At 39.2% G+C, this 23728-nt stretch overlaps 1 protein-coding gene across 5 annotated transcripts; it reads left to right on the forward strand.

Annotated features, from left to right (window-relative positions):
* The first annotated feature begins 1787 nt into the window (after positions 1 to 1787).
* LOC135171000 (rabphilin-3A) lies at positions 1788 to 23381 on the forward strand. 5 transcript variants are annotated; one of them, XM_064137263.1, is made up of 11 exons: positions 1788 to 2098; positions 2358 to 2432; positions 11432 to 11619; positions 12353 to 12512; positions 14059 to 14559; positions 15129 to 15742; positions 15827 to 15924; positions 17081 to 17361; positions 18939 to 19085; positions 21384 to 21825; positions 22943 to 23381. In XM_064137263.1, the coding sequence occupies exons 3-11, from the start codon at positions 11531 to 11533 to the stop codon at positions 23068 to 23070; spliced, it is 2460 nt and encodes an 819-aa protein (XP_063993333.1). In that variant the 5' UTR covers positions 1788 to 2098; positions 2358 to 2432; positions 11432 to 11530; the 3' UTR covers positions 23071 to 23381. The 5 variants fall into 5 exon arrangements, with proteins under 5 accessions (XP_063993333.1, XP_063993335.1, XP_063993334.1 ...); XM_064137265.1 differs by having other exon boundaries at positions 11435 to 11619; XM_064137264.1 differs by lacking the exon at positions 2358 to 2432.
* The last annotated feature ends 347 nt before the right edge of the window (positions 23382 to 23728 follow it).

Consider the following 23728-nt stretch of genomic DNA (forward strand, 5'->3'; position numbering starts at 1 on the left):
GCTTTGGCTTTGGTTTACCATAGTTTGGCTGTAGTGTTTATTTATCCTCGCATCCTCATATAAGAACACGAGTGGACCTACATTTTTTAAGTGGGTTCCGGACCACTTGTGTCTCGATTAACATATCAGTTTATTTTAAGAATAAATCTGTGTTCAAAATTTATTTATTGAGAATACAACAAGTATCTCACTCCTTCATACCAATCTCCATTTATTAAACATGTGAATGCCTCACACGAATAAAGGATTCATAAAACTTATTCGACCCTTAAATAATTAATACACAACACTCACACCAAGACTTCCACCATTCACCTATGATCACTATTTTCTATTCAAGATGAACTCAATAAAACAATCGATCCTCGAGTTTCGATAATCCAAGACCACCATATCTCGCCTTCAATAATATGGACTCAACTCATTCCCCAAAAGCTCACAATAAAAATTCATCTCCCTCCCCTAGTCTCCAAGACACCCTCAAAAATTGGTCAATAATCAAAAGTGACGTGTCTCCACTTACCCTGCGCTTCCGAACCCTCACGAACCTCCATCTACCCCTGATATTCCCTAATTCAATCCCACCACCACAATGAAACTTCCTCATATCCTCCTCCAATTCCCTCCAATAAAATTAAAAAACTCATTTACCGATATTTCTAATCTCGATATTTAAGTCCACCCCTTTGATCAAGTTATTCATCCAGCGTCGAGCCATATCCCAAAGGATCTTCCTCGTCATTCATCTTCAGGAGAGGGTCAAGGTCTCTGGGCGTGTGGAGAGACAGAGAAAAATCGCCCGGAGACAGAGGAAAATTATTACGTCCCTGGATATACCTACGAAAGCCACCTGGTGGCAGAAAGTTCTGAGGAGGTTGGTTCAGGGATCCTCCCCCTTGCGCCCTCTGTCTCTCTCTGATTCTAGTGGATGTGAAAAGTGGTTCCGACTGATGGTGCTTTCTCTCTCGTTCTTTGTCTGTCTCTCTCTCTCCCCCCCCCATCCCTCTGTCTCTTTCTTCCCCTCTCCCACCACTCCATCTCTCCCCCCCCCATCCCGCTGTCTAACTCTCTCCCTCTCCCCATCGGTCTGTCTCTCTCGCTCCCCCTCCCCCATCGGTCTGTCTCTCTCGCTCCCCCTCCCCCATCGGTCTGTCTCTCTCTCTCTCTCTCTCCCTCCCCCATCGGTCTGTCTCACTCTCCCCCTCCCCATCTCGCTGTATCTCCCTCTCTTTGTCTCTTTCTCTATCTCCTCTACCAAAGAGAGTCTCCCTCACTCTTTCTCCCCCCCCCCCCTCACGCTATCACTCTCTCTCTGTCTGCCCCTAGTGAACGTGGAAAGTAACTCTGAGTACTGGTACCCTCTCTCTCACCCCCTCACTCAGTCCCACTATCTCTCTGACTCTCTCACTCCATCTCCTCTCCCAGAAAGAGAGCCCCCCCTCCACTCCCTCTGTCTCTTCTCTTCCCCTCTCTTTCTCATTCTCTCTCTCTCTCTCTGTCTGTCCCTAGTGGACGTGAAAAGTGACTCCGAGCGCTGGTGCCCTCTCTCTATCTCCCCCCCCCCCTTCTCGCTCTGTCTTGTTGTGTCTCGCCCTCTCTCTCTCTCTCTCTGCCCCCAGTGGATGTGGAAAGTGCCTCCGAGTCCGAGTGCCCTCTCTCTCTCGCTCTTTGTCTCTCTCAGCTCCTAGTGGATGTGAAAAGTGCCTCCGAGTGCTGGTGCCCTCGGCGCTCATTCTGACGCGCACACCATCACATCTACATTCAATATAATACTCACACGCAGGAGCAAGGAGAAGGGGCCTCGGCAGTAGTAACGGCCACCTGTCGATCGGACAGTAGTCTAGATGACTAGTCGGTAGACGAGTTAGTGTAGGAAACAATGTAACAGTGAAAATGATACCGTACATTGAGTAAAGGGCGATTCAGTAAAATCGTGAATAAGGGATGAATCGAATGTAGGTAGTTTCGAGGCGTTTGGGAAACAAATGTTACAATTTTACTGTGGGGAAAAATCGAACGATAACGACTGTCAAATTTGTTTGAATACAACCCCCGGGGCCAGTGGGAAATTCAACCCTCTCCGAAGGGAAGTACTTGCGTGAGTATTCGTGCGCTTGAATTTTAGTCCAATTGAATGTACTTTAATTTTGAATTATTCATTAGTAATTTAATTTTGAATTATTCATTAGTTTGTTGCATGGAAGGGGTAGTTTTTTGAGGTACCGACGAGTTTATTTTCTTGAGGGATGTATCAACCCCCAACCGGCATTTTATCATTCGGAATTTCAGGGGATGGGGGATCGAGAGTGGGGTTTTTTTTGGGCGAATCGATGACTGATTTTTTTTTTTATTGATAGAGGCAACAGCTGGTTACGCGTGGAAGCCTGTTGACTGTATCCTGTTGAGATAAGATATCAGGGCATCCATAACGAGTGAGTGTACCCTCCCACACATTCAAACGTCCTTTTATCCAGTTAATATTCACTCTCGGGGACGATTTTTTTTTTTTCTAGTACATAACAATTTAACCGAGTAAAATCATTAATAGCCGTTGTGGCTCGTTTCAACGGTCTATAAATATGTTACATGGTGTGATAGCATAAAGTTGGATGCGTTCCGTTCTCGTATTATAACGTACATTTCCTCGATACGTCGATAATTTCAGTCTCTCGTCTCGACGACTTCTACAGTCTCATCTTTAATGGTTTTTGCGTCCGAATGGGAGAATTGTAATCTTGATTTATTTTGATTTGTGGGTTTCAGGGGAAATGAGGAGATGTGGAAATTACTTTTCGGGGGATGAAGATTTTTAATGATTGTTGGAGGGGAAATGGGGGGGGGGGCTGTCGTGAAAATATTCGAAATTTTGAAAATATAAAAATACAAAAATGGAATGAAATTTAATTTACGAAATGAGAAATATAGAAATAAATGAGAACGAAATTAAATTTAAGAAATCATTTTAGGAACGTTAATTGCGAAGTGGTAAAGGGTGATTTATCATCGAAACGAGGGATTTTATGAGAAAGTGTCATAAAAACTTTTTGTAGGAAATTTCATCAGCTACGAAAAAGGTTTATTGACATTTTTTCCTAAACTCACTGGTTTATGAGATAAATGCACAATTGTTGAGTATTCTCGTTGCAACTTTTTACGGTTCAGTACTTTATTACTGAAATGTAACAAATTATTTTCAACCTTGCAGTTAATTAAAAATAATTTAGATATTGAAAAACATTAGAAATTTAAGAATGTACATCAGTATATAAATAAAAAATCTTTTTCATTTTTTCTAGCACCCCTTTTGCCCCGATTGACCTACAAATCCATTCACCCTCTGTATTAATTAAAAATTCCTTTTTCATTATCATTTGGGATAATTAAATATGAGAAACGGGAAAAATTGAAGTTCAATTATTTTTAATTCATGAAAGGGTATCCCATTGTGCCCCACCCCAGTATATTGGTGACGCGAATTAACCCTTTCACCATTAAAGGTTCAGGGACGATGAACGACCCAACTCGACTGTCTTTTTCTCAGGCATCCCATTATGCCCCGGCCTCCTTTATGTACCATATGGTCTTATTGTATTTAGTACATCTCCAATTATAGTCTTCTTACCTCAGTGCGAGTCGTATTTCAATTGTCATCAATTGTTCGCCACCTTCAGACGATTTAATGAATTTCAATGACATGACAATGAGTTCATGATTCCACTGGCAGACGTCAGCTGAGGCCACGTCAGCCAATATTTTCAAACCCTCAATAAGAATAACGGCAATTACCGAAGGAAAATACAAACACTTGAGCCCACCAATAATCAATCATGTGATGCCAATCTCCCTCGGTCCATCCCCCGAATTTCCATCATTTCAAATCGTTGACAGAAATTTTCCGAAACAATTTTCCTCTCGGGAATTTAGCCGCAAGGGAATTCCCCGAAAATTGATATCGAAAATTATGTCGCTGAGGAATTGTTGGAGGGGGAAATTATTGGAAGGAAATTCCTGTATTTAATAATTGGCGGAATTTAAAATAGAAAAATGTAGCGATTCAGTTGTGAGTATTAAATTAAAAATCGGTATCGTATTATAAAATTAAAATGTTTATTTATTGACAAAATGGCTCTACATCGAGAGAATGTATTAGACTCTTTGTGGTGTCGTATAACGCACCTCTTTAAATACTTTCAATTGTCGAAGATTCCAAAATTGTCCTATAATTTTGTCAAAAATAAGTGCAAATAATTTTTGTCGCGAATTCTGATGTTTGTCATGTTCGAAACGCTACGAAAATAAAATAAACAAATTAATCTACTGTAGCTCCCGCCATAAAAAAATTAATATGCCAAAAATAATTGTCACATCGCTACCGTAAAAATGTAGCGATTCAGCTGCGAATGTTAAATTATAACTTGGTATCGTATTATAAAATTAAAATGTTTATTTATTGACAAAATGTCTCTACATCGAATGAATGTTTTAGACTGTTTGCGGACTCATATAATGCATCACTTTAACTACTTTCAATTGTCGAAGATTCGAAAATTGTTCTATAATTTTGTCAAAAATAAATGCAAATAATATTTGTCGCGAATTCTGATGTTTGTCATGTTCAATACGCTACAAAAATAAAATAAAAAAATTAATCTACTGTATCTCGCGCCACGATAAACATAAATATGCAAAGATTAACTGTCACAAGATTCTCTTCCACTACTTTTTTTTCATTCGCGTTCTCGTTTTTTTTTAGTTTCCTTCATTATCTCATTTCCACGTGCGACTGACGGTATTTCACAATACACAATGGGGTGGCTCGTGGATGAATGGCCAATGGAGGCGTGTCTACTGCCTCATCTAATACAGAAGTAACGGAAAACAATGAACAATGGGGCGATGAGAAAGGGGTAGATGAAATTGATGAAAACAAAGGGGGGAAGGAGCGGTGAGATTATGGTGGGACTTCATTGTTTCGACCTATCGTCGCGATAATGAAAGAAAAATATAAGACATCGAATGGGGGGAGATGATGGGGGAGAAAATAAATTAACAATTACTTATCGGGGTGTTGGGGATTAGAGTTGGAGGGCCCACGGTTTTTGGGGAATTTCGGTGAGTGGGAAGGAGATACGAAAATTTTTGTCTGAACGTTTTTTGTAGCTCTTGATTTGTTGAATAAAAAAGGTTATTATGATGATTTTTTTATCTCTCGTTGGTTATGAGATATCGGGCGTTATGTGCGAGCGGTTAAAATCGATTCAAACTGGTTTATCGCTTCCATTCGAGGGCAGGGGTTTATGGCGATTTTCTTTCGGGGGGGGGGGGGAGGGGGTCTACAAATTTTGCGAATGGGTTTAATGTCGATCGGGTGGGACGTGAAATTGTTCAATCAAAAATTATAACTTGGGAGTCTTTAAATCAGAAGTAAAATTTTATGAACTGAACTGTTTAATTGTTATTAATTCTTTCGATTGGATTTTCTCTGAAATTTTTTGTAGAAAATCTTTTGTTCGAGTTTATTAGTTTTAATTAGTGGACTGCGGGCTTTTCTCGAAGCTAATTTTGTTAATTCAATCCCTGAATTTATTTTTAACATTTTTTTTCGTCGGTTGTAGATCGGCCACTTTGAAAAATATTTTTTTGAAGAGAGAGAATCGTTTTTGAGGACAAAAATTTCATTTTTGGAAGGAAATGAAAACTTTTTTTTGCGATGAAATGAATTTTGTTTGAAAAAAGTTATTTGTGAGGGAAAAAATATATTTTTGAGAGAAAAAAATCAAAAATTTGTTGAGGGAAACTGTATTTGGGCTTTTCTTCTACATTATTTTCAAAAAGTCTCTGCATTCACTGAAATATTATTTTTTTTTTATTTATTTAGGCATTTTTAAATCAGTTGGTTTACTAAATTCCAATTTTTTATATCCCAATATTAAATTACAATTTGTTATATACACTTATATGCCCTATACATAATTAACATGGGTGCGTACGTCATACATTATGACTTTTATTGCCGTTAGACGGTCCTCATAAGTCTAGAGGTGTAATCAGCCTTCCGGCCATACGTCATACATCAATCTTAATTTTTTTTAAATAAATCGATATTCTCAATTATTTCAATATTAAGTGTGCTAAGGACCCCCCTAACCCCATAAACTGAAAAGAATTTCTCAAGTTCTAATTTTCGATTTAACTCAACTCTTTCATTATCACATAGTGGAGATTGCCACATCAGATGATTTAGATCCTCCTCAGGACATCCACATCCCCAATCGAAATATTCTATTGCGGAAAGAATTGATGGTAAACATTTCCCCTGTTTCCTGGAACAATCTTTAAAATATTATTCAAAAACCCAAAAAGTTTTTAAAATTTTTATGTGAGCCAACACCCCTGTTTTTTTTATAACGACACGTCGATAAAACGAGCGATAAAATCGAGGGAGGGATATGTATTAAAACATAAAAGAGCGTGAATTTTTAATCGAGATGTCTTTCTAGATCAGAAAAAAAATCATAGAAATGTAGCCATCGAATCCAAAATCAGTCAATCAAATTTCCTTAATCTTCATATTTGTGATTCAGATAAATTTCAAAAATTCAATATTACTGTACCTTCACCTATGATTTTTTTTAAATATCAGAATTTGAATGGTAGCATCGAAAAACTGATCTTCGTAAAAATGCAAAAAAGGGGGAATTTTTCATGAACAATTGTTTAAAGAAGGAATTATTCATCAAGAGATTTTAATTGTTGAATGAAAAAAATCCTCATAAAAATTCAGTCCTCGCTCTCATATTTATTCAAAAATTGAAATCTCCGAATCCATTTAGTGAAAATCTTTATATTCATTTTAGGATTTCTATTGCGAAAATGATTGAAAAATGGAATTTTGTGGAAAATCTCGCAAAAATATCCAGCAGTTGATCCAGAAACCTCCCCCAAACCGTACGATAGACTGAATATTTCATCGAGATCTCTATCTCAATTCCAAAAAAACCTCATAAAAATTTCGCCTCCATTCTCGACTCAATCAAAAATGTATCCGACCCGGAGTTCATCCCCCGACGATTCTCCTGAATGAAAATCCCCTAAAAACTCTCCCTGAACTCTCCCCCTCCAAAACCCCCTCCAAAACCCCCTCCAAAACCCCCGTCGCAACAGCGAATATTCCACTCACACGAACCCCCAATCGCGATCAAGTTTCCCATAATCTAAATCACCCCCAAAGCCCATTACCCTCCAAATTCCCGATCAATATCTCCCATAAACTAGATTCACCCTTTAATCCAGTGCACTCCACTCGCCCCCGAAAAACCAAAAAATTTCCATAACAACTTAATTAAAAAAATCTCGCCAGCGCTAATTAACGAAGATAAGACTGGAGATTTACCTGAAAAATCTTTAAACCCCGTCATAAAAAATTCCACCCCCCTCCCCCCGACGAACAACCGGAAGGAAATTCATGGCGGACACGAGGGACGAGGGGGTAGTGAAAAGAAAAAAAAATACCGAGAAAAAAGGAAAGGGGATAGGGGTGAAGGTAACAGGACAGGAGGAAAACGGTAGCCGCACGCACTCTAGTTTCTCCAGCATTTTTCCCCCACCCCATTCTGGTCGTTCAAGGTCAACCTTGAACGGCAACTGTACACCACCAGTGCGCACACATGCGGGCGATGAAGGAGTGCGGGTGGGGCGGTCCGGGGAGGGATGAAAGAGGTGAAATGCCGGCGGGTGGCGTTATGGGGCCAGGGTCGGCCGGTAACCAGGCCTTCATCCCTCCTATCCCCCTGGTTCCATGGGGATAGTATAACAGGGAGAGACAAGGAGAGAGCTCAATTGGGTCACCCGGGCAAAATTTATATACAGGACTGCGCCCCCGAGTCCTTGTTTTTCGTCTCTGTCTGCCGTCTACACAAATCATTTCCTCTCCTGTCGTTTTGTTTCCGAGTGGAAGGATAAGAGAGCGATCGCAACTCAGATTTTAAGTTTTCGATTTTTACGAAACCGAAGGCGAGGTCTAGCTATGGAACCTGTGATAAACGAATATTTTGTTATTGACGAGGAAGGCACGAGTGACCTAGAGGACCGGTGTCCAGAGACTGAATTCTTACTATTTGAAAAACCTTTTGTTCTGTCGCAGAAGGGGTTTTTTCTGTTTAAATTTTAATAGTTTTGTTAAATTATAATAATTTGTATTTTTATTATTCGACTGGGACTTCCCCCGAAATTGTTTGATTGAAGGTTAAATCTTTTAATATTTTAGTGGGAATAAAATTCATCTCTTATTCCTTCATTATCGTCGGGATTTCCCCAGGATTTTATGGTGGACCAATTGCTATGGTTTTACTCCGCCGAATGATTTTATTGTGGACCAATTTATGGTTCCTAATGCTTCGAAGGGGTTATTACCACGCTCTATCATGAAGAAATTGAAATTGTAGAATCTCTCCATGGTCCGTGCGATCGCCTAAGGATTGTCGTTTTACTTATTTTTAAGTTAGTTCCGTAGTTCTACTCGAGTAAGACATTATAATTATTGAATCACCAGTTGATCAGATTAAGTTCTTAGACTTATTCTATCAGATGTCTGTTTATGAGTTACACCGTTTCCGGTTACACGCCTCCTTCTATTTAATTCAATTTAATTCGGTGTTTAATAATAATTGTTTGAGATCCATTAAATATAATCGTAATTTCATCGAGTATAATTAATCAAACAAAATAAAAACAAATGTCACAATCACCTCCTCAGTGTCCCTACCCTGTGCGAGTGAACACCTTTACTAAAGGAAAAAACAAGAGGACGTTTATGACTCCAGAAGACAGTTTCCTTTGAATTCCACATGTGGTAAGGATTGCAAAGCTCTCAAGTTGGAAGCACAACAGATCATAAATTAGTACTTTTCTGGAGACTCTTTCAAACACGTCCTAAACCTTGTCGAGTGATTTTTGAAGATAAACAAAACTGCTGTGTTATAATTTTCCAACAGTGTTCATAGACTTTTAAATATATTTAAATGCATCTGTTGGAGACACGATTTGAGTCGTGAAATAAATTCAGAGATTTTTCTTAGAATAAATAAAAAACGTTAAATCCCAATTTTGCAGTCAATAAATTCCCAAAATGCTGAGTCGACGCCACAGATCCCACGACCGACTCCAACATCGGCGATAGTCGGCTACATTCGGCCCTCATCGTCAACCAATCACAATGAGTTATCTAAAAATCATTCTGCGGCACAATAAAAAATGAAGAAAAATCATAAATAAAATAAACTGATCTAAATAAAAATTTTAAAAGATTTCTATCAATTTTTTGCAAACTGTCTTTTAATTTTCCAACATGTTTATTCCAAAAAATGTCAAAATTATTATTCCAAAAAATTTGGTGAATACATTTTTTTTTTCCATTCACTACTTTCTCCAGTAAAATTGGACTCTCATGACAAGACTGACCATTCGCATGTTCCCTCCACTTTTCACGTAGTCATTTTCATTCTTCCCATCCCTTCCCTTGCCCCCTCCTCTCCCTCCACCACCGATTGTTGACCTCAAACGTTTTCATTCTCGTATTGCCACTGGTGGTGAACTACTGCCGATACTCACTGACAAATTACAGCGGAAATAACTGGGTCTTGATGAAAAAGTTCCGGCTTTCATTTCCCCTCCCCCAGCTATTTTCATTGTTATTTTTTCTCTTCTGTATTTTTTTATCTCGCTCCCTTTGGAACGAAAGAATGCACTCATTTAGCAGTGCTCAGTGGGGTGGGGAGTGGGGGGGTGGAAATGTTGAGTTTCGGGGTGAACATCCACTCGGTTGTGCAACATATCTGTCGATTGGTTTATCGAGCATTTAATTAAATTGTATTGGGTTTAGGTCTCCGTTATCTGGGAGGGTTCGATCGTTTTAATTAACTTTGAATTATTGAGTGAGGCTTTTAGTATGTCAATTGGGCAATTACCGTTGTTTATTAATGCAGTGACGTGAGCTGTTAATGTCGGGGGAGGGAGGAAGGGTAATTAGATCAATATTTTTGAATGTTGGGGTAATGCAAATGAGCTAATTAATGATTTTTTTTTAACGTTAAATTTTGGAGAGAAAATTTGGAGAAAAATTGCTGTTAATGTTATAAATTTTGTAATATTATATGATTTGAAATTTATGATGTGGGGCTTCGTAAAATTTACGAAGGAGCACTATAAAATTTTTATTTGAGTTTAAATAAAAAATTGATAGAAATCGTTTAAAATTTTTATTTAGATCAGTTTATTTTATTTATGACTTTTCTTCATTTTTTATTGTACCACAGAGTGATTTTTAGATAACTCATTGTGATTGGTTGACGATGAGGGCCGAATGTAGCCGATTATCGCCGATGTTGGAGTCGGTCGTGGGATCTGTGGCGTAGACTCAGCATTTTGGGAATTTATTGACTGCAAAATTCGGACTTAACGTTTTTTATTTATTCTAAGAAAAATCTCTGAATTTATTTCACGACTTAAATCGTGTCTCCAACAGATGCATTTAAATATATTTAAAGTCTATGAACACTGTTGGAAAATTATAACACAGCAGTTGTGTTTATCTTCAAAAATCACTCGACAAGGTTTAGGACGTGTATGAAAGAGTCTCCAGAAAAGTACTAATTTATGATCTGTTGTGCTTCGAACTTGAGAGCTTTGCAATCCTTACCACATGTGGAATTCAAAGGAAACTCTGTCTTCTGGAGTCGTAAACGTCCTCTTGTTTTTTCCCTTAGTAAAGGTTTATCAAATAGTAAGAATTCACTGAAGTGTCTGGACACCGGTTCTTTAGGTCAGTCGTGCCTTCCTCCTGCCAATAATAAAGTGATAAAGTTAAAGTTATTGATTATGTTGCTACATTTATTTATCTACTTTCACCCATATCTCAATATTTATGTAAAAATATCACTAAATCTATTGTTCCTAATAAAACAAATTTTACAAAAATTCTCCACAAATAAATTTTTGAATTACAATTAGTTTTTCATTGACAGGTGGTTCAAGTTGACATAACTCCATTCAAGTTGACGACGATGAGAGCTAAGTCGACTTGACCCCTCGATCGAGTTCACATTTATCGATCTGAGTCGATCAAATCAAATAAATAATCTTCATCAGAAGGTGAAACTGATTGTGAACTAAAATCACTAAACATGTCATCAAAATCGTCATTGAATTTGAATAAAAATTCAGAAAAACTCCGCCACAATCAGTTTTTCGTCTTCATCTCTCCTCTAAAATTTGTCTTCTTGAACTTAAACCGTTTTACAACTTCACTAGTCCATTTGCAAATGCAGAACTCGACGTTTAAATATTTTAACGCTTTCATTCTGAAGCAAAAACTATCGCACGTGACTGTTGTTAGTTACGGATGACACGACACGGAGTTCATTCACTGTTTCAGTAGTGCAGATCAAAGATGGAGCCGACGAGATGATTCGATGAATTTTGGTGGTCAGTTGACGCCGTTGATGCGGTCGATAGTTCATTTGAAAAGTTCATCATGGACGCGAATTACTATTCCGGGGTTAAGAGGAGCGGCAGTGGACGATGGGTTTGCCCCAATGACAGACAACTTGCGTTAAGAGCAAAGTGAGTTTATAATTACAATTTTACAAGGAACTCATTGACCCGTCTCTTCGAAATCGATTGACAATGGTTTTAAAAATAATGGTGTTCTTCACTCAAATAGAATTTACTCCACGAAAAAGATTCAATTTATTATTGTAATGAATTTAATTTTTTTTTATTAATTGAACTGAGATTATTAAACACTAGTTGTTTTGATTAAAAATGAAGATCTGTAATTTTGATTAAATTAGAGAGATGAAAAAAAAAATAATAACAAATGAATGAGTTTTTAAAATTAATTGATTTTGGACAAATGGACATTTTTCCTGGAGAATTTTCAATTTGTTATTGTGATTATTTAGAATAATAAATTACTGGTTTTATTATTTTTAATTTCCCATTTGCAACTCAAGATCGAAAAAATCAATTAACAAAATCGTAAAAATGGAAAAAATCAAATAAATAAATTTTTTTTAAATAAATAAATAACGCAAGTGTGTTCCCATTTCTTTAAAACTAATAAATAATTTTTTTGCAAACAATTTACATTTGTTTCAAGTAGAGAAAACTTCTTAAAAAATATTTATCGTATATTTTTAATGAATAACAATTTGAAACTCGCATGATTACCTTCTCCTTTTAGTAATTAAATTTAATTCAATGAATCATAAAAATTGCAAAATTAAAATATTTATTGCTATGAAATCGGACTACTCCCCCTCTGACCTGATATTTTTCGTCTTAAAAATTACAGACTCCGAACAGGATGGTCCGTAAAAAGTGCATCCCTGGATTCCCGTACCTACAGCAACTACTCTCACTGCTCCCCAACCTCATGCCCAAGTGGTTTATCCTCAAGCTCTTCAAACACAAATTTACCATTGAGTGACGCAGAGAGGGAGCGCATAATTCAGGTGAGGAGCACAATAAGCCCATTGAGACCTTCGGAAAACGCTTGGCCCATGTTCACCAATGCCGTCGCCTTGCAAAATATCCGAAACCACTCAAACCCACTTCCCAATTGGCCACGAGGGAGCCCAGAGAGAAAAAAAACTAAAATATATTTTGCATTCTAAACCGGAATTCAACGCGATAACAAAATTGAAAGGAACTGTATAAAGCCAAGAAGAAAGAGATATTGATAACACTTTTGACACTTTGGATTTTGGATTCCATCATTTATCATATCTGAACAGCTTCTGCTAATTAACACGTACTAAAACTGAAACAGACCACTGGGCCCTTACCCTCAAAGGATTTTCCTTTTCTCTAGACCACGTTTGGTCGCCAAATGCTTCTCAAGGATAACCCACAGGAAAAACGAAATTTGTCGTGTAGTATCACAAAAAATTATGGGGAAATCCCCAGTGTAAAAATGACAATGTGTCGAATATGATAGACAGATGGTCTCCGTATTTTATTAAGATAGTACTAGGGCTATAAGATTATATTGTAGTCGTAGCGTAGGTGATATTTGTGTGAAAACCCCGCAAATAGACATGGATTGGTAGAGGGTGATTCGCGAGCCTGTACGATAGAAGTACCTAGAGGGTCATATTTTGTGAGTTTATGAGACGCCCCCAGCTGTGACAGGCGAAAATACTGTACATCCAGCTAGGGCCACGGCTGCTAGGACCACGTGACGCGATGAAGACCCAATCCAGGGTTGAGAAGAGAGACAGAGTCAGAGTTGGTTTTGAGTAACGATAGACGATAGCCGCGTGGCTAGACGATTAAGACAGACGTTTTGTTTTTGAGTCCTTAAGAGCGTCTGAAGAGTGGGTTAAGTGGATTAAAAATAGTGAAGACATAGTGTTTAAATTATGATGTTCCGTTTGATGGTTGGGCCGGATGGGATGGTGAGTGGGGAAGTTCGGGAAGGTAGATAATTTTCCACACTTGGTTTCGTTGAGATTCCTGTTTTATTTTAAAATATATACACTGGTGTGCTCTCCGATGATAAAACTCTTCGATATTTAATTCTTTAGTGGACTGTATGTTGAATTGCCGGTTGATATTCCCGATTAAATTAATGTTTTAATTCGGGATGGTTTTCCAGTTGAATTCCCCTTAGCTTTGGATGACGAGTCCGAACCGGTTGATTTACGATAATGTACTGACCACCGTAGCGATCCCGAAAACGATCGTGACCTCTCGTTACGGTAATCAAAGGTGATTGGTTGTGGTCATTCGCATTTTGACCCCGAGATTTTGAACACATAGTGATAACATCAATTGTACCCTAATTCCTAAAAAACAAACTGTCCTTATCTTTTTAAAAAGTAACCCTACAGTCGGTAACGTAGAAGGACCTCCGTGTGCACGTTTCATTTACTCCTTGAACCCCCTGCGATGAAATGATAATTCTGTAGAATCAATCATTTAGTTGAATCAAATAGAAAAACAAAAAGGATAAAAAAATTTAATTTTTTCCTGCTCAAAATGTCACATTCGTTCCAGGTGATTCAGCGAGCCGAAGCACTAGACCTTTCCGAGCAGGAGCGGGTGGGTAAATTGGTGGAACGCCTGGAGAACATGAAACGAAACGTCACCGTTGTAACATCAACGAGAGCAACGAACAGAAGCTGCGGCAGCAGATGTATTCGCAATAACCGTTGCATGTGTTGTTGCGCATTGTGCGGTGAAAAATTTACAGTCCTGGGGGCTGGTCCAACATTGTGTCGTGATTGCAGAAAATACGTATGTCAAAAGTGTGGAGTTGAGACATCTAGGGCACCAAGAACATCCGGAACAAACTTGCAATCTAGTCAGAGAAGAGGTACATCAGCGTCAATCAATAATTTACCGTCTGGTGAGGTATCGAGTAGTGGAAACAAGCAGTCACCACCAGTATCAAAGGTATTTCTGTGTCGAATATGCACGGAAACACGAGAAATGTGGAAGAAAAGTGGCGCTTGGTTTTTCAAGAGTTTACCGAAGTACGTTCTCCCGGAGAAAAAGGTAAATTACTCGTTTATTTTTATTAACCGATGGAAAAAATAACTAAACTATTTTTTTTCTTGAACGCAAATGGAAATAGTCTGACAAAAATTGAGTTAAAGTTCCGGAATTCCCGAGCGATAACGAAGATTCGATAGAAATTACGAAAGATCCAATAAAAAGTATCAACTCTCCGTGAAAATCACGTCGATTATACAAATTACTTGCGAATTACGGCCCCTCTACGTAATTGTTACTGAATATTTTTCTACGACTAATTTCAATCAAAAGTCAAAATAATCAGTCCTAGAACACGACCGCAAAAAATCCGGTAATTGACCATCGATCGGTAATCGATCCGCCATCTATCCAGTGATCAGCCAACGATCGGCCGACTGTACTACTCGATCTCCCATCGAATTCCCCTCGAGTAGCCATCGATCGATCCGCCAGTCATTCAAAGAATTTCCACCCAATGATTCCGCCTGATTCAGACAAAATTATCTGAATAAAATCACTTCTCCTGATCGGTCTCTCCGACGAAACGTAAAACCGACTCATTAAGACAACCAATACCTTCAAATCTGCAGAAGCCCCGGGGAAGTACTCGCAACGCGGGCTGGACTCTCGCCGGCGGATCGAAATCCCTGGAGCCATCGGAGCACGACTCCTCCTCGGACGAGGAGATCAGGAAGCCCACCCGCACCCGTTCCTTTCTCACCTACAGCCTCTCCACAGACCCAGCGGATCTCTCCTCCACCTCGAAGCCTGAGTTAGAAGTCGAAGTGCAGATCGAACCCGAGCCCAAACGTTCACCAGCGGACATGCACGACGAGCCGGAGAGCCTTGTCCACCATCAAGCCCACCATCCGCCGCAGTGTCAATTGGTTGTGCCAAGTAATTCCTCGTCCTCAACCTCTCCATCATCACCGATCTCCTCCACCTCACCTCTTCCAGCTTCACGATCTTCCAGTCGTCTGCGCGACCAGAACACAAGTCAAACGTCGACATTTTACGTTCGCAATCCAGTTGGAAGTTGTGAATCAGTCAATCACGAGTCCTCTAGTCAATGCGAGTCATCGAAATCATCACTCCGGGGTAGAAAAAGCTCCAGTCAAGGTAATTCAGTTGACAGGGCTCACAGTCGCGGTTCCCTCGAGCTTTCAGACGGTAGTTCGGCTAAACACGGATCCAGGCGTCCAAGGTACGTGACACTTTGATTCCTTGATACACGGGTTTTCGTACCGTTTTTTTTTTTCTAATATACTTTAGTGATTCAACGCTCCAGTATCAACAGCAACGGGAGCAGCGAGACAGACGGAGTGTACAGACACGACCAAGATCGATGTCAACAGTGGGGATATCGGCGAACGGAAAGCGTCACAGGTGAGAAAAAGAGCCGCTTCCGACGGTGGATTAAGAAACCCTGGTTGAAACACCTTAATGAGTAATTTAAGGGCCTAAACCGAATTTAATGCCAATCATTTCACTCATTTGGTGAAATAGGCAGACGAACAATATAATTAGTAAAAGGATTCAATTTTTTCGATAAACGAAAAGTGAATGCCACGTGGGGTACGGAGAAGGGTCGCGTTGACCGTTTTGGCATTTTTAGGTCAAAGGGAAAAAGGGTTTTATGGACCAGCTCTAGGGAATATGACATCTGGACCATTTGGTCTCTCTCCTCTTACCCTTTTCATCGCGCCCCTTCAACTCCCCCCCCCCCCCCTTCGCCCACCCGCCATAGGCCTTGGTAATGAAAAAGAAATTATGGCATGAGGACGATGCGGTCAAATTGTGAGTCGTGTGAAGTTTGCAGCACGAGGTGTGGCAAGTTGAAGTCGAGACGAGCCCAGACGTAGACTTGGCACGTCTTGTGCTGCAAACTTCACACGACTTACCAGTTTTACGTCATGACTTCTCATCTTTAATTCCCCAAAAATAACATTCCCTTTGTGCATAAAAATTTATGAATTTCACCAGTTGCAACTGGAACTTTGTTGCATAATTCATGTCGCCAAAATCAACAAGGGAAATGGGAAAACTTTTCCACCACTGAAATGTTTACAAAGGAAAGTTTTAAGGGGTGGATTTTCTCGCATTCTCTTAATGGGATCTGAAATGAGAATAATTACAGCGAATCCTTTCAACTCGGGTTTATTATTATTTCACCAATAATATGTGAACACTAGAATACAACAATGAGTGAAAAATGGTCCTTGACTGTTTGACCGTTCTACGTCCTAGAAGATTTTTTCAAAAGAATACTCGACTCCATAAAAATACGATTTTTCCTCTCCTCGCATATGTAACATTTTACCTTCTGTCCAATTACGTAAAAATTTCAACTCATGTTACTCCAAAGAATTGTCTCTTCTTTTTCTTTACTACAATAATTATAATTTTTTAATGTGACTCTGTGTGGCTTTTACGTTAATAAATGTTCTGTGATTTTATTTAATTTATCGACGTTTTTTTTTATTTTCGTCTCTTGGGTGTTTCGTAATTGGGGATTGAGAGGATAAAGGGGAATTTTGAACAGGAACGACCGAGAAAACGGAAGAAGAGAAGAACTTAGGAACTCTCGAGATAGTCCTGAGGTACGAGCCAGCAACTCAGTGTCTTCACTGCAAAGTAGAGAGAGCAAGAGGTCTTCGGCCAATGGACATTCACGGTCTGGCGGATCCATTCTGCAATCTCAACATACTACCAATAAGTCCAAGTACCACAACAACAAGGAGACTGCGAACCAAAACAGTCCACAAGACCCGAGATCCCGAGTTCAACGAGCAGCTCAACTTCTACGGGATCATGGAGAACGATGTAAATGTCACTGCATTAAGATTGTTGTGGTGTGGCTTGAATTTTCGATATTTTTTTTTGAAATTTTTTTCCAACGTGGCTGTGCTCATGACCTTTGAAAAGTTCCCCAGGATGTTTTTGATTTTCCGTCCCGGTCGTGAGATATGATTTTTCTTCGAAACACGTCGGTAAAGGCGACTTCAATGGTTTTATTTTTTTTTCGATCAACCAGTCTGTAGTTTTTCATGGAATTAAAATAGAGGGTGGAACTAGTGTCAAGTGGTTGACAGAAAAAAAATGGAGCTGATCTGCCATAGAGGATCGAAGTAATTAGGGAAAGTCAGTGATAGTAATGACCGAAGAGGATTGACTGAAGTAAAATTGACTGAAGGGTCAGCTCTGGAGGTTTTAGTGACCCCAGCGGCTTCGTAGTACTTCACCCCAGAAGAGGGAGGGCGCCAAACGCAATGCCGAGGTGTTCGCCTGTTTTTAATCGTAAATAATTCTTAATTCCTATTTGACTACAGAGAATTCTCATCTTCAGAGTTTCTTTGAAACTGCAAATCAAGAAACCATTCGATTATTCTGTCAAAAAGTTACAAAAAATAATGGTGGAACCGAACCCGGTAGTAAGATTTGGAATGACGTCTTCCTAATCTCCTCAATTTCAATTGAAGCATCCTCATATCCTCCTTTCTGCTCATCCTAATGTTATCTAATTTCAATGGAAAAAAAAGCCTTTCGGTGATGCAGAGGACTACATCTCCTTTTTGAACTAAACAGTCCCTCTGACAGCGGGACTGTTACTGAGTAACACAGAAATTGTTGAGTCGGCTGAAGGGCAGACACCCCAGCCTTGCATATGACGCCCTACCTCTTCCGGGGTGAAGTACTACGAAGTCGCTGGGGTCCCTCCGACCCCCAGAGCTGATCCTCTACTTCAGTCAATCCTCTTTGAGTCCTACGATGCCGCTGGGGTCACAAAAAACCCCAGAACTGATCCTCTACTTCATTCAATCCTCTTTGGTTATGACAAACGGGCTGAGCCTCGTTTCGTTGGGTTAGTACTTGGATGGGTGACCGCCCAGGAGCACCGCTCGCTCAAAATAATTTCTGAGCGGGTGACACGGGTGTCAGAGTTCCGGTGTATCCTAGTCAGTGTGACAGCAGGCTACACTAGGACTCTGCGCGATCGAGGTGAGTTCAGATCCCAGCGAATGCGAATTTTTCTCAACTTGAGCCTCCCACGAGCACTACACCGTCGGTAAGGTAGAGTCCCCTGTGTCGATATGACGTTTTTCCTGTGGTTTCCCATGTCAACTCCTACGTTCTATAGGACTGTAAATGGGGTGCAGTATAGAATTCACAATCGCATGCATAAAAATTGGTCGGAGTACTAGTCGAAAAAAGAGGGCAGAACGGGCCGTAAAAAATACTTCCACTTCAAATCTATATATTTTTTTTTTTCATTCCAGCCAATCCCTTTAAAAAAATGTCAATTTTCCTCTCGAACATTATTGACTTCGTTGATCGAACCCCTTAATTGAACACGTCAATTAAAAAACTAATTCTCCCTTTTCCATTCTGTTTCGATGCAGTTGAAGAGCGGAAAAGCTTTGCACATTCTGATACTCCAGGACGATCCAGCTGGAAGGGACTTTCTAGGCGAGGCCAGATTTCCGTTGCGCGAACTACAGCCCTCTCAAACGAAATACTACAACGTATTGCTGGAGGATCACTACCAGGTACACACGGCTACCAAAGCTCGATGAATGATGAGAAAGTTTTTCAATCTCATGAGCGGAATGAAAGTGGAATGAGGAGGAAATGATAGTCGGACAATACGTGGACTCGTTGCAAGTGGAAAATTTTCAATTACCATTGGGCCTATGTTTTTTTTTTGTGGTGTGGAAAGTTTGACCTGATTTTTTCTTATCAATTGAGCTTTAATGGAGCGCCGGCACAATTCCTCGAGGGGACAATGATACAACTGGACGGAATCAAATGCGTCAGCTGAATATCGTGTCCTGTTTAATGTCGATATCAAACGGATTTCAAGCTTTTGTTCTGCTTTTTAATAGGCAAAAATATTGTTTGGATTGCGATAGCATGAGAGGGATAGATTTTCAGCGTTCGATTTATTGCATTTTATTTATCGTCGTATTATCGTCCTTTTGAGTAAATTCAAAGATTATTGAAAAACGCACAAAATTTTGAGAAAATTCCATCGCATTTTGAAATCGTAATTTTTTTCTGAATTTAATATTCGTTAATATTCGATATGTTATGGAACAATCAACATTTCGGTTGAGACCGAAGGTTAAAATTATTTTCGCAAAATATTCGAGGACATTCATTTATTCAATCAATTTTTGTTGTAATTAATTTTCTATTAAATTGAACAGCGTTCAATCGATTTCTTACTTTATTTAGGAACATTAATGATATTCCTCGTTCACTTCTTTAACGTCTTTGGTAATTATGGTACAATAGAATTTATATTATCGTTTTGTTGATATTTATCTTTTTGACGTTTCATTTTTTTTCATTTGGAAATTTTCGCATTTCATTTTTTGACATCGGTCATTTTAGTTTTTATGAATAAATGGGATAGTTATAATGATTCTAATGTGTGAATGTGATTTTATTCGATTTAATTTTATACGCTCGAAAGGCACAACTGCTCTGGTTCGTTTCCTCAGAAGATCCAACTAAAAAGACTAGAGGGCACAACACCCTGGACCTGATGACTCACATCAACACTAGTCCCACTCATGACCTCTGTTTAGACTCAAGGACACAGAGGACACACGTCATACCCCAACTTCTCAGAATTTTCACTCATAAAAATGTTTTCCAATCTCAAGTGGGAACACGAGAATAAAAGAAATGCAAATCGTATAAAGACTTATTCAATCCGACTGTTAATTAATTTTTGATAAACAGTTTGAAATGTAAACTCCAATTTACGGAGATAAAAATTTTTTATAAATTACGTGTTTGTTCCGTAATTTGCCAGTCAACACAGTATTTCGGAAAAATTACGGAACAGTAACACATTTTTTCACTGAACGTTCATTACTTTTTCTGGTACGTTTTAGAATTTTCCTGGAACTTCACCGAAGAAGTCGGTGACTATTTCGTAATTTTTACCAAATATTTTTTGACTGGGAGATTACGAAAGTGGCAGGTTATTTTTATAGAGATTTTCTCTTCGTCTAGTTTTGAATTTTCTTTAATTGGAGGTTTCAATATTTTTTTGGTGGGTATTTTTAATTGGGTATTTAGTCCTACAATCGCTATCAAGCTATCGATTTATCAGACTTTGTCGAGGTGATGGGGTTTTTTTATTTTGTTTTTCATACATAACAGCTTGCGGATACTTCAACTCGGAGAACGCTAGCGAAACAAAGTTGAAATTCTGTGGTGCGGTTTCATCGTACAGAACTCAAAGTGAAGCTTGAAATTGTTAATATCTAACATCAGCCCGTGGTTTCTGTGAAATTTTTACTGGAAACTTCGTACACAAAAAAACGTCCACAAAAAAAAAATGAAAAAGGGCCTTCTGATTGTACATAAAATTATTACTTTTGCTAATCAATTAGCCATGTGCTTCCACATAATTAGTTTACACGTAATGTTCTGAATTGAAATGAGGCGCCTTTCATAGCTTCTTTAAATAATACTAACACACATGACCATTAGATTAATATATATATACTTAAAAATAATAATAAGAAAACATAATAAGGTTAAACAATATCATATGACATGATATGAACGCGTTTTTCAATTAGAGGACGACTTCTCGTCACCTCAATTAATACCCAACTGATTGGTCCCCCTCGAGCCAGCCTCTGACCCAATCCTACAACGTCACATCGATGACATGTGTCTAATCCACGAAACAATACTTCCATTCATGCATACACTCCTTACCCACACACTCTCACGTCTTCAAATTTCATTTTCTTATCATTTCACACTACACAATACTCCCCTCCAGGAGCAAAAACTTTAATTTCAATTTTCTGTCCCCTCAGGTGGATCAGGAGGAGAGAGTCTGGGGCGAGGACATGACCAACGGACGCGGAATGATAAATGTGAGTCTGAGTTACAGCACACGTCGACGAGCACTCCTAGTGAGCATCAACCGTGCCCACGATCTTCTACCAATGGACAGCAACGGTCTTTCTGACCCATTCGTCAAACTCTGCTTGACAAAGGACCCAAGGGGCGACGATGTCAAGCGGCCACCGATTATACAAAATTCGAGGGAGAGCCTTGGACGGAGGCACTCGAGAAAGTCACCGATTGTCCCCAAGTGCACCGGAGTTACTCACACAACCAGTGTCAAGTGGAAGACACTCAATCCGGAGTGGAACGAGGAGTTCGTGTTCGAGACACGTCTGACAGATTTGACAGCAAATGCCCTAGTTCTTACCGTGTGGGACAAAGACTTTGGAAAGAGTAACGATTACCTGGGTAAGATGAAAAACAATGTTTTCGTTACAGTGGCGCGGAAAGTGCTCCCTAGCCGACTGGTTTGAGGACGATAGGTTAAATAGTGTTACGTGTCCCCCTTCGAATACTCATTCATTTGTCTATGATCTGAACTTGGTCGGAAGAACGACTGTCTTTTGGATAACATTAGTCTGGGTGTGTCTCTCTTCGGAGCTCTTACATGACAGACCGTAATACTTCTTGTAATTAATAAACCGCCCCAAACATTTGCCAACCTGTGTCGTCTTTACTCTTCGCTGGATATAACAATATTATAAGACCGGACTTCACCGAGATACATTACAGACCCTAGGAGTATAGATGCTTACCTACCCTTCGCTAAACGCCTCTAACGGAGACTGTCATAACTTCGGAGTGACACGACCGTTGGGCGATAGCAATACAAAGATATCAACCATAAATCTCCATTTTTCAGGTTGCTCAAATTTCAGCACATTTACTACCTCTGACAAAGAAAATCGTCCATAAAAACTTTTTGCTTAGGTTCTATTGTCCATGGTTGTATTCATCCAAAGGAGAAATCATACGATTGCAAAACTTATTCACCAAAAAACATTTTATAATATTAAAGCATTATTAATCTTTTAGTATTTCGATTAAGATCCCCCCCCCCTTCGTGCGCCGAACCCCCCATAGGCCTTCGTAACGAAAAAGAGATTATGGCATGAGGACGATGGGGTCGGATTGTGAGTCGTGTGAAGTTAGCAAAGATTGTAAGGAGTGTGAAGTTTGCACTATGCTATACCTCGCTATTGCATACCAGCATTTGTTTTGTCTCATTCATCGGCTTGCTCTTTTTGCTGTTTCAAGTTTTTCCACATTCATACTGTCAATCGTTTGGCTGTGGTGTTTATTTATCCTCGCATCCTCATATGAGAACACGAGTGGACCTACATTTTTTAAGTGGGTTCCGAACCACTGAAATTAATTCTAGTAGTAGATACGTGTCCCGAGAGCAAAATATCTCAATAAAAGTCATTGTCTCTACCAATGAAGAGCAACGCTCCCTAAACATAAAATAACCACCCGTCGTAAATATTGTAAAACTCTCATTAATCTGCACATCTAATTGTTCCAGGTGGACTCGTTCTGAGCTGCAATAGCAAAGGGGCGCGACTCCGTCACTGGATCGATGCAATCAAATTTCCAGATCATCGTCACCACTGCAGTCACGAACTTGCTGAGGACATCGGCTTTCACGAGTAATGAACATCATCCAATATTCAACAACTAAAATCAAATTAAAAAAAAACTATCCAAGACGTTTATCAATCAAAGCGTCTGACAATATATCATTGAAAAAACAATTACTGAAACTTCAACTCTAAAAGTATCGCACAATCACGTTTCCAATTTGCCTGATTTGAGTTAGAAAATTTAATCTCAAAGAAATATCAATTCTAATCAAGCTATATCTGTTGAAATCGTTTCAAATTTGTTGATAATGTGAGTGAATAAATGTGGGAATGAGGAGTGTTGAGGTCGTATTAAAGAATTCAAAATATTACAAAAAAAAATCGCTGTATTTATCAATCATCAGCATCATTATCATCGTCATCATCATCAGAAGAGAAATCTCCTTTCGCTTCTTCAAGCCCGACGAGGCTGGACAAAAGATCTGACCTTGGAATGGATCCCCTCATCTCCATCGTCATCCTCCTCACGATATCAGCACTTTCTCCTCATTCAGAATGTCCTGATCTTGAAGACGATGATCTGTCAACTCCAGGAACTCATCAATACTGCTTGGGACATCCTCAACAGCCTTGAAATCTCCCTGAGTGTCCCCTGTCGTGATTTATTGAACAGAATAGCATTGAAATATCCAATTATGACTTGGAGGGTCCATTGGTAATTAACATTA

The sequence above is a fragment of the Diachasmimorpha longicaudata genome, chromosome 18 (genome assembly GCF_034640455.1).
Source record: "Diachasmimorpha longicaudata isolate KC_UGA_2023 chromosome 18, iyDiaLong2, whole genome shotgun sequence".
NCBI lineage: Eukaryota > Metazoa > Arthropoda > Insecta > Hymenoptera > Braconidae > Diachasmimorpha > Diachasmimorpha longicaudata.

Bases quoted from the DNA above. Each gene is read 5' to 3' on its own strand.
- LOC135171000 (XM_064137263.1), top strand. From the start codon at position 11,531: ATGGACGCGAATTACTATTCCGGGGTTAAGAGGAGCGGCAGTGGACGA. The intron at 15,743-15,826 runs GTACGTGACACT...TCAACGCTCCAG, and splicing joins CACGGATCCAGGCGTCCAAG to TATCAACAGCAACGGGAGCA. The intron at 15,925-17,080 runs GTGAGAAAAAGA...AATTTTGAACAG, and splicing joins GCGAACGGAAAGCGTCACAG to GAACGACCGAGAAAACGGAA.